Genomic DNA, 10,617 nt, shown 5'->3' on the forward strand with positions numbered 1-10,617 from the left:
GTTGCGAAGGTGATCAAAGAATAAAAGTTGGTGGTGCGCAAATTGGGAGAGGGGGGGGGGGGGGGGGGGGGGGGGGGGGGGGGGGGGGGGGGGGGGCGCAAAAGGCAGTAGAGAACAAAGACCTCGTGTTGAAGGACGTATTTATACTCTCACGACTGTCTCTACGACCCATCTATTTCTTGGACTTGCGCACGCTACGCCAAGCTCTGGCAGCAACGCTCTTAGAGGCGGCGACACCGATTCCATAGCCCTTGACATTCATCCACCAATATCCGAAGAAGACAGCAAAGAGATTGAAGAAGGTGAAGCCGAGCAAGATGCCCCAGGCTTGCCAGCGGAAGCTGTAGTCGGCGTTGAGGGTCATTGCGAATTGAGAGCCTTCCCGGTATTGACAGAAGCCGCATTCGGCGGTGGCTTCAGGGTTGCTGAGATAGCCACCAGCAGTCTGAGCCCAAGCGCCAGCGTATGCGGAGCAATCCTGACCGGGAGGAGGATTGAAGATGGCGAGATCTTCCCTTTCACAGACGACCTGCAAGGGATGCATGATCGTGGAAACCTGTGCCTGCACGTAGTACGAGATAGGGTTGACGTAGTAGACAAAAGACCTGAACGGCTGAGGCATGCTGGCCCTGGGAACGATGACACCGTTGCAGATGGCAAGGATGGGCAGCAAGAATGGCACAAGCTCGGCTGCAATGACGGGCGAGGGGCAAGAGCCGACCAAGATAAGGGCGAAGAGGATGAAGAAGTAGACGACGGTGAGAGTGTTGAGGAAGAAGAAACCCGCGACATAGGTCGGCTGTTTGCCGTACGGCAAGAAGAATCCAGGTACAAAGTAGATTACTGCACAAACCAATGCCACTGGAGTCAGAGCAATGAGGAAGGCCGCGATAAGAGAGTACCAAGCGTAAATCTTGGATGGCGACTCGCGGGCTTCGAACAAAACGCGGAGCTCAAAGAACTTGCTGATGATGGCGTTGACGACAGCAGGAACGTTGAGCAAAATGAGAAAGACGACGAAGATCCTGTTCTGCAGATCCACCGGAGAAGTGTTGAGGCCGTAGAAGATGCCACCGCTCAGGAGGCCGACGAGTAAGTGTGAGAAGAGTAGACCATAAGTGAATGCAGAGTCACGCCAGGTGTCGCGCAATTGACGGTGCACCAGAACACGGATCTGTTCATAGGTGTGCGCGCTGTATTCCCGCAAGTCGCGCGAAGCCACCTTGTTGGGTCGCTGAGAGCGTTCGCCAATGATGTTGTCGATTTCCGTGCGTACTGCTTTGCTGTCGTCAGACTCGCGCCATTTCTTGCCCCAATCGACTCCACGGCCAAGAGAGCCTCCAACGACTTCAAGAATGTATTCGGCGACATTTTGAGCCGGATGACACTCAGGAGCGCCCTGAGACTCGAAGTAGCGACGGATGCGCTCGCTGCCTTTGCCAGCTACATTACCAGCCTGACCGAAGAACGTCACTTCACCGCCTGGCTTGAGCAACAGGACGTTGTCGAAAGATTCGAAGAGTAACGCTGATGGCTGATGGATGGTGCAGAGAATAGCTTGACCTTCGCTTGCAAGTCTACGCAGCAGTCGAACGATCGCGGCAGCGCCCGCAGAGTCAAGACCACTAGTGGGTTCATCCAGGAAGAGGAGTAGATCGGGCTTTGCAGCCAATTCTACACCGATAGTGACACGTTTACGCTTCTCAATCGAAAGACCCGCGCCGGGCATGCCGATCAGTGCATCGGCCAAGCTTTCCAGCTCGAGGGTCTCGATCACCTCTTGAGCATGAGCAAGCTTATCGGCTCGGGGGATCTCTGCTGGCTGACGAAGGAGGGCGCTGAATTCGATTGCTTCGCGAACCGTCTGAGTTGCAAGATGCATGTCGGCCTGCAGTACGAGACCAGTACCCTTGGAGAAGGCCTTGTCAATCGGTTTTCCATCAACCAGCATTTCTCCAGTCAGGTGTCCAGCAGCACCGCGTTGAGAGAGAGCCGTCATCAAAGTGGTCTTGCCTGCACCTGATTGACCAAGCAGGGCAGTCATCTGTCCTGGACGCACCCAACCATCAACTTCGTGAAGCAGCTTTCGCCCGTTTCCGAGCGTCAAGTTGATGTCCTTCCAGGTGAAGATGGCCTTGTCATTCCATTTGTCGAGCGCCTTCTTTTGGACGTTTGCATCTCCAGTTGTCTGCTCGGGCGAATTCGCGCGCGTCTCGTCGGATGCTTCGCCGCTGTTACTGCGCGAAGGCTTGACCGGGGCCGCTTCTGGGTCGTCCTTGCGGGCTGGCTCGGTAGTGGCGCCTGCCAAACGGCGCTTCGCTTCCTTGGTTCGCGCCCAGATGGTAACACCTCCTCCGCCCGCAGTCCAGTCGAGCTTTTCGACGGCCACGAGGGTAATGATGAGGTACAGAATAGTGAATGCCAGAACGACAGCCCAATTGTAGCCGCGAGTGCGGGACTGGTATCTGAACGTAGTGGAGAGATAGTCCTCCGAGGGGGTGTCCAGACTACCAGGGGACGCACCAGTGATAGCGCATGTCTGATAGGTGACGTCACGAGGCTCGTTGAAGGGTACGATTTGGCTAGGATTGCATGGAATAGGGCCAACAAGCTCGTTCACTAGCAAGGCCTCGAATGCGTAGGGAATACCGCTGATGTAGTTGAGGAAAATCGTCCAGTTCATCTGTGGTCGGCGAATGACGTATCCGATGGTCATGATGATGACGTTGAGTGCCATGACGCTAAAGCGGATAGCCTCGTTAAAGCCTGGGACGAGGGAAGCTATGGCGCGATACAGAGCAGTGAGATTGTAGGCGCAGAGAAAGACGACGAGGAAGAAGTAGAAGAACGCTCCGGCGTCCGCCCTGAGATTGGCAATCCAGTAGAGGATTATGGTCGTGAGCAAGCATTGGACCGCAAGGAAAGGAATGTCGATGATCGCTCGAGCAAGAGACACTGCCGCGGGCCGGTGGAATGCAAAGGTCCTGTGACGCGCCAGCATGGGTCTGCCGGCAACTGCAGAAAAGGCGACCTCGAGTTGCAACCAACCGTTGAGCAGAGTGGCGAAAAGGAGCACACCACCGCGCGTGAAGACGCCAGTAGAGTCACGGCTTTGGCCAAAGAAGAGAGCGCCGATGACAAGATTGATGGTGACGATGGTGAATAGCTTCAGATACATGTCTTCACGGGTAGACCACTGGATAAGAAGCTGGCGCCACATGCACGCCTTCGTTTGCTGCCAGAAGCTGACGGTGTAAGGACTGCTGGGTTTGACACCGGTGTTCTTCTCGTTCGCAGTGACTGTGCCGAGTTGCTGAGCGTGATCTGCATCCGCTGTCGCGCTTTCATACTCTTGCGTCTCATTGAGGAGAGCCTTGTAAAGATCGCTTTGTAGCCATGCGCGCTCACGGTCTTCGGCGGTGCGAGGGGCACGAGTCTCGAAGCCTTCCTTGAACTGCACTTGATCCGGGTCTACGAGCGCAGTGCAGAAGTCTGAAGTGGTTTGACGTTCGGGAGTGTAGTATCCGAGGCCCTCGAAATATGATCTGGTCTGGTTTCTGGGACCATAGTAGATCACTCGACCTTCATCGACGACGGCTACGCGGTCAAAGAGATCAAAGATGCTCTCCGAGACTTGGTAGAGGGTAGCGATGGTCGTTCGCTCAGCGAGATCTGTGATGATGCGCAGACTGCGAGCGTACTCGAGCGCGGTCGAAGCGTCCAGACCCCGGGTAGCGTTGTCAAAGGCTATCACGGAAGCGCGGGTGATCAAAGCCTCGCTGAGGGTGACGCGTTTTCTTTCACCACCCGAGACTCCGCGGACGGCAGCATCGCCGACGATTGTGTCTCGAACGTGGGACATATTGAACATCTTGAGCAGCAACGTGACAATCGTCTCGATGAAGTCGTCGCGCGATTCGCCTTCCAATCGAGCTTTTTTGGTTGGTACTTTGTTGCGCAGCGCAAACTTTAGCGTCTGCCCAACGGTGATCGTGGAGAAGTGGATGTCGTCCTGCAGAAAGCCGTGTCGAGTGAAGTTCACGAGGTCAGGCGCTCTCGCTCTCGTGTCGTATCGCAGTCATTGCCTCGACTCACCTCTCCAGAGAAGACGACCTCACCACGGTACCTCTTGTTGATCTCGGCGGGAGAAAGGCCAGAGTAAGATATACTTCCTCCTTGAGACACGTTCGCATCGCTCGATGAAGTGAGGGCCTTGAGGAATGTGGTGCACCCACTGCCAGGACGGCCAATGACCAGGACCATCTCGCCAGATCGCAGGACGCCGGATGTAGGGTGAAGCAGTGGCGACTGCTGCAAGCCGCTCGCTTTGCTCAGCAACTTCCCAAATCCAGGAACGAGCTTCGCCAAAATGCCGAGGGGATCATTCGTCGCAGTGTTGATGATGGATTGTGGGACAGTCTTGACGAAGATCCCACCACCACCGGCACCAGGCGCGCTGATGGACACGTCACGCCATGAGAGGCCGAGAGGCTTCTTGCTGTTGACGCCTTGCCGTTGCTGTTGAGCAAATCGACTTTGTATCCAAGCGCCCAAATCAAAGTCTTCATCCGAGGTGGCCAAGTGCGCCTTGGCGTCCGCCTTTTCATCGTCAGTCCCTGATCCCTCTTCGATCGCCTTCTCGGCATTTTTGGCTCGACGACTGGACCCAGATATTATTTGGGCGATCGTCCCACCGCCAGCAAAGGATGGGTCGCGCGATGTAGTGCTTCGCTGACGACTGGCTAGACGAGCCAGCTCAAAGTCTTCGCGGGCGCGAGCTGGATCGACGGGTTTGCCGCGCTGGCTCTCGCCCCAGGTACCCGCGGAGCTCATGGGCGCAGCGTCTGCACCTCCCTGGAAATTGGGAATGGCAGCAGGAGCTGCCTTGGGTGCTTCGGCTGCAGGTTGCACCTCTCCTGTGACTTGCTCGGCAGCAACATTGGACTGCTGGGCGATGGGCGCGTTGTGCGACATGTTGATCGCCGAGAGAGGAAGAAGTGATTCGCCTTCGACCTAGCGTAATCGAGCAGAGCGAGCCTGCGCTTGAGTGAAGGCCAGTCGTCGTTCGCGATGTCTCGCGCTGACCTTGCTGTGATAGACAAGGGGCCTTGGATGGAGAGGAAAGGAAATTGCCCACGCAGATGCGTGTTGGAGCTCGTGAGCAGAGCGTTGGAGGGCAGCCTAAAGGTGGGGTGCTGCCTTTGAGCTCGGTGCATGTATATATATTTTGTGTGTGTATATCTACAAACACACGTGGACGCCTGCGGAACTGGCATCCGCGTTGGAGCGCCAAGCCAAGGGTTCCGCCTAATCTGAATTCCTCCCCTCACACTGCTTGCTTGCTGATATTGACAGTCAGCAATCTGCCTGATGCAAATCGCAAGCCTTCCAATGTTTTGGCATCGCTTATTGCAGACAATCTGTGCTTATTCTTCGCTTCGTGATTTGTCGAGCTGCCGCGCGCACATCGTGATTTGTCTTCTCATCATCCCCGCCGCCTGCATAGGTGTCATCACCCGCCTCGGACTTGCTTTCGCCGTCTCGGCGCGAGCAGATTTTCTTGAAAAACGGCATGTAGACTGCTTAGGCGCCTCCCGGATGTAAGAATTAACTCCGCCCCGTAAGATCTGCCGTACAATTTGGATGGTGCATGCGCATGCATGCAGCGCTAGCTGCTGCTGATGATGATGATGCTGCATGCAGGGGCCATTCTATTTCGTGCTCGATTCACGCGATTCGCTGCTGCTGTCGAATGACTCGTATTCTGCACGAGCACCCGCCGTCGCGCAAGTGTTCCATGAAACCACGGTGACCTACTCATATGGGACCCGATGCCTGCTGTGAATCTGAATAGCGGCTGTACGTATGCATGCATATATGCAGCATAACATGCGCAATGACTCACTCCGGTCCCCGGCCGAGTCACGCGCGCGTGACTCTGCAACTGCCTGAGCGACTCCTGCTCCCATCGAGTCAGGCAGGCGCGGGTCGACTATAGCTGCAGTCACAGTCAGGGCCCACCTTGCAGAATTTGAAAGTCAGCTTGTTGGCCCTATCCAGATTACAGTCTGTGGAGTCAGAAGTCAGGGGAGGCCATCTCAACGCCTGCCTTTTGTCGACCTCCACTTTGCATTGCTCGTTGAGGACGCGAGCCGCAGTCCCAAAATCACAGTCTGAATGCGGATGCGGAACATGTAGGGTAAAAGTGGAGCCAACGACGTAGGTGGCATTCTTGATTCGATTGATGAGGCTTGAGCATGAAAGCACGAATCGTGAATGAGACATGAAGCGGCTATCGTGATCATCGTGAACAAACCCTCGATTTGTGGTTGTCATCCATACATGGGCGGAACCGACACCCTGGATACTCTCTTTGCGACATCCTGCTACGCCTGCACCTCGTATCCTTATTGTGACAAGCCATCGAACGTCTCATGGGTATCATCGCAGCCGAGTTGCGAGTGAAGAACGGATCATACTTACCGAGTCAGGCGCGCAGCAGCTCTTCCGAAGGCATGAAATTGACCGCCAAATACTGACGCTCACTGACGAGGGACTCTCTGCGACGAGGCAAACGATCCGGCGGCCCATGGCCTGCCCAAGAGACACCGAGGGGTTCCCCAAGTGCTCGAATGTCGGTCGGGCGCGCGTTCGCTTCGACGTGTTCGCTGTAGCATGCTCAGGCCTCTGTGTTTGCAACGCGAGCACGGTGGAGCAAGGCGCCTCATGTGTGGTTTTACCAGGCTTGTGCTCCACGAGCTCATGTCAGCTGACAAGCCGACATCCCTTGGCCGTTCTGGATTGGAGCGCGTATCGAGTACGCGGCACAAGTGATGGCGAGTTCGGCGAGTGTCCGCCGACCTCATGCAAGGCAACCCGGACTGCTTGACTTTGATGCCAAGTACTCCAAAGAACGCTAGCTGCGACTGTGGCTGATCAAACCTCGACTGGACGCTGCTATCTCCGTGATAGCGATAGGCCCGAATGACCGAGACGGGGGTAGGTCGCGTCACGTCTGCCTGGTCAATCGCTTCGGTGGTCAGCACGGCACCAGAAACACGGCGTCGTCGATGAGCTTTCGCCGATATAAAGCATGCGCATGTCATCCTCACGCGCATGTCATCCTTCGCTACGACGCAATGGAGCTTCCCAGCTCAGTGCGAGGATAGATATATGATCTGGGACAGGCAGAGAGGTCCCTCATCCGCAAAACGTCGAAAGAGAGGCTGGCGCATCCCCCTCTCCACCCCCCACACTCTGTGACAGTAAGCTCAAGTCCCGCATGGCAAATGCGTCTCGAGAAGATCAGGTGCAGATGCTTCGAGGGCACGAGGCTTCTGTCACTGACGCACTCCGCTCTGCCACGCCAAGCGCACCTCGCCTCACCCAAGGCCGTTTAGTGTGGGTACGGAGCAGTGGATTCGTCATGGGGTTCCGAGGAGAGATGACGCGCTTTCCAAACAGCTCTTCGGACCCTCTTGCTCTTGCCACCTCAAATGAACACTCGATCTTATTCTCGGCACCTTGCGTGACTAGTATAGTGGAGGTTGCTGGCGCTGATGAGAGTGATGGTGTGTCTGGCGCTCTCGCCTTTGGTGAACAGATCTGGAGCAAGCTGGCTCACACTGTGCGTCTAACAGCAAACCCGGCAGCCGCATATGCCCTTGAGTGTCGACGCGATCACAGAGTCCCACCCACGGGCTCCTCATTGGTGATATGCGGGGCGCTTTGACGAAAATGTACGGAGTGCGGCGGAGTCCTTCATGAATCTGGTCCTGTACCCCCTGGAATCATCTGCGAACGAAACAGATCGACCGTCAGCTTTTGTCGGATTCCCAGCTCTTGCACCTTGCTTGTCAATCTTTGACGAACAAGCATACTCACCATGCAGATGTTGGCACCATTCAAGAGAGTCTGCTTCAACTTTGTCTTCTTTCTGCTCTCACCATGGCCCTCCCATTCGGTCACATCGTCCAACACCATGTCTGCGTGAGACGTGAGAAGGCAAGTCAGCACAGCGCAGGCCAATCTAGCACGATTGTGATGCTCCGAGCACAGGTCACGCCCTCTCGCTTCCTTTCTTCTAAGCCTTCTTTCCCGGTGCGTCCGAGAGCAAGCGCACTCGCAATGCATCGGAAATCGACTCTCGAAGCCGATCATCTCCATTGTATGCCCTGTAGCTCTTCAAACGAGGCGCATATAGCTTTTACTCACTGACGTAATCATCAAAGCCTCTCAAAGTCCCTACGAGCTCCCTGCCATTGCTCTTCATGATAATCCAGACGCTCGATCCGATGCACCTGTCCATCAGCTCAAGAGGCAAGATACTGCTTGGGGCCGCCGCAGCACCCGGTCCTGGTGGAGGAGGTACCATCTGCGAGCTGAATAGCGCACAGTAACGCTTGGGGGCGGGATGGGAGTGGACCAACTGGCAGCTACTTTGGAACGCCGAAGCAGTGAAAGTGTCAATAACCGTAGTAGATGGCTGGCAAGATCTATGAAGCCACACCCTGCTCATTGGGCTGCTTGCTTCTTTACCACGCTCTCGAGAAAGGTCGTAAGAGTTCACTTCATGTGTTGGTGTGAGACTGAGAAGAGCCGTGTGTATGGTGGATGTGCGGCGTGCTGAGAAGCTTGAATGGGTGGCATCAGCGCGCGCCATTCACGTGATTCGTGATTGCACGGCTCTCAGTGGTACGCACAAGCGAGGCACATCAAATTTCGCGCAGTATTCCTCGCGCGCGTGCACCTTTGCTTCTGTGCCGCGCTCGTGGAGGCTCGAGCTTCGGCAGCACGCACCTGTTGTGTCCAGCTTGACCATCATCATCAGCAGCGACTCGACGTTCGAGCAGAGCGCATCGCACAACACTTCACAATAAGCTCCTCGCAAAGCCTTCGAACGCAAAGTAAGGGAAGATGGTGTTTGGAATTGGAGGTTCTTCTGCCAAGCCAGCAGGACCTGCTGGCATGGGTGCAGGTGTCGGAAGCGCTCAGCTGGAGGCTGCCACTGCAGAGGTGAGTGTGCAAATCAGGTGCTGCTCTTCCACTTCCCTCAGCGTTTGAGGAATGTACTCATCTGATAATGAGTGCAATCTTGACCTCGTCTTGCTCAGCTCGACATGATCACAGATGTTTACAACCGACTGGTCAGCTCTTGCCACAAGAAGTGCATCTCTACGCACTACGGAGAGCCAGACTTGAACAAGGGAGAGAGCGTGTGCATAGATAGGTGAGGCTAGCGGATTTGCAGAGGAGGCACTGTTGTACCTACTTGAAGATGCCTGCTTTGAGCTTGGTCAACACGGCCGATGCTCACCGTTCACGCTGCAATTTTTGGACTCTCAGATGCGCAGTCAAGTTCTTTGCTGTGAACAAGGCGGTGGGCGAGCAGCTGCAAAAGGTCACGGGAGATGCACAAAGCGGTGGAGCTTCGGCAGGGTCATTGTAAGTCTTTGTCGAAGTCGTATATGCATCAGTCGCACGCGAGAGGGGCGCTGACATGGTTCGTTTGTTCACGCCATTCAGCTTCTGAGCTGAGGGAAGAGAATGCCACAGGTATGCATATGTATGCCAAGGGCTGCAGGAGTGATTATGCTTGGGAACAGGGAACAAGACATACGCTAGAAGAAAGAGGGGACGAGCTTCTAGCGGTCGCGATCTCGCAATGGCATGAACGCTAGCGGGCGCACTCCCCGAATAAATTTTGCCAAAGGTTGTGACAATCGCTGCGCGATCTGAACCTCGCCTTGCTCATTCAGAGCAAGAAGTATAAGCTGCTTAGCCATCAAAGGATGCCCTTCATGCCGAAAACTCTTCGCGCAAAGCGAGTCACAAGCTTGCATCCCGTCAGGCAATTCAGGTGTAGATCAAGATCAGGCCAGTGCTAAGCTTGCAAGTCAAGCAGCACCAGTGAGGCCATTCAGGCGGCACAAAGCAGCTAACCTCGCACGATTCGGATTCAATTCAGGCTGCTGCGCGGAAAATGAAAGGATATGACATGACTGTCCAGCATAGCATTTCCAAAACTACAAGACACCTGTGTGGCGAGAGAGAAAAAGGCAGTGCGTGAGCGGAAGTGACGGGTAGCTGTAGCGTGACGCATGCAGATGGGCACACTCACCCTTTGTCGAAGGGACGTCGTCCAGTCCTGTCCGAGAGACGGCCTCCTTGATGGCTAAGGCCAGAGCTTTGAAAGCGCTCTCGGATCTGTGATGGTCATTGTCGCCTCTTAGACAGTCTACGTGGAGCGTGACGCCAGCTGCCATGGCGAAGCTGTGAAAGACGTGAGGAATCATTTCGCAGCTCAAATCTCCAATCTTTTCCCTCTTGAGACCCAACTCGGCCACGCAGAATGGTCGAGAGGAGATGTCAATCACCGCGCGTGATAGCGCTTCGTCCAAAGGGGCGTGACCAGTGCCGTACCGCTTGATACCCTTCACTGGACCCAAGGCGGCTTTGAAGGCTTCGCCGAGAGCTAGTGCGCAATCCTCTGCGGTGTGGTGATCATCGATCCATAGATCTCCATCACAGACGATGCTTAGCGACATTCCGCCGTGCTTGGCCAGGGCATGGAGCATCTGGTAGTCCGTGTTCAGCACAGCAGGTCAAAGAAGGGGG

The 10,617-nt window shown here is 55.4% G+C and overlaps 5 protein-coding genes across 5 annotated transcripts; 1 reads left to right on the top strand and 4 right to left on the bottom strand.

The window, feature by feature from the left end:
* Window positions 1-92: 92 nt before the first annotated feature.
* Window positions 93-5,425, bottom strand: IE81DRAFT_319838 (hypothetical protein). The gene is made up of 2 exons (XM_025512849.1): window positions 4,096-5,425; window positions 93-4,012 (listed from the first exon to the last, which is right to left on the bottom strand). The coding sequence occupies exons 1-2, from the start codon at window positions 4,972-4,974 to the stop codon at window positions 173-175; spliced, it is 4,719 nt and encodes a 1,572-aa protein (XP_025373142.1). The 5' UTR covers window positions 4,975-5,425; the 3' UTR covers window positions 93-172.
* Window positions 5,426-6,439: 1,014 nt separating this feature from the next.
* IE81DRAFT_133048 (hypothetical protein) lies at window positions 6,440-7,456 on the bottom strand. The gene has a single exon (XM_025510284.1). The coding sequence runs from the start codon at window positions 7,116-7,118 to the stop codon at window positions 6,543-6,545; it is 576 nt and encodes a 191-aa protein (XP_025373143.1). The 5' UTR covers window positions 7,119-7,456; the 3' UTR covers window positions 6,440-6,542.
* Window positions 7,457-7,761: 305 nt separating this feature from the next.
* Window positions 7,762-8,374, bottom strand: IE81DRAFT_285055 (LSM-domain-containing protein; the record flags this gene model as incomplete). Its single annotated transcript, XM_025511617.1, has 3 exons — window positions 7,762-7,794; window positions 7,885-7,985; window positions 8,215-8,374. The coding sequence occupies 3 exons, from the start codon at window positions 8,372-8,374 to the stop codon at window positions 7,762-7,764; spliced, it is 294 nt and encodes a 97-aa protein (XP_025373144.1).
* Window positions 8,375-8,807: 433 nt separating this feature from the next.
* On the top strand, window positions 8,808-9,878 carry IE81DRAFT_319841 (hypothetical protein). Its single transcript, XM_025512850.1, has 4 exons — window positions 8,808-9,015; window positions 9,114-9,229; window positions 9,346-9,444; window positions 9,526-9,878. Exons 1-4 carry the CDS (start codon window positions 8,968-8,970, stop codon window positions 9,530-9,532), a joined length of 270 nt encoding a protein of 89 aa, XP_025373145.1. The 5' UTR covers window positions 8,808-8,967; the 3' UTR covers window positions 9,533-9,878.
* IE81DRAFT_133100 (imidazole glycerol-phosphate dehydratase) lies at window positions 9,822-10,617 on the bottom strand. The gene is made up of 2 exons (XM_025510285.1): window positions 10,121-10,617; window positions 9,822-10,036 (listed from the first exon to the last, which is right to left on the bottom strand). The coding sequence occupies exons 1-2, from the start codon at window positions 10,575-10,577 to the stop codon at window positions 10,026-10,028; spliced, it is 468 nt and encodes a 155-aa protein (XP_025373146.1). The 5' UTR covers window positions 10,578-10,617; the 3' UTR covers window positions 9,822-10,025.

Source organism: Ceraceosorus guamensis (genome assembly GCF_003144195.1).
Source record: "Ceraceosorus guamensis strain MCA 4658 unplaced genomic scaffold IE81scaffold_3, whole genome shotgun sequence".
NCBI lineage: Eukaryota > Fungi > Basidiomycota > Exobasidiomycetes > Ceraceosorales > Ceraceosoraceae > Ceraceosorus > Ceraceosorus guamensis.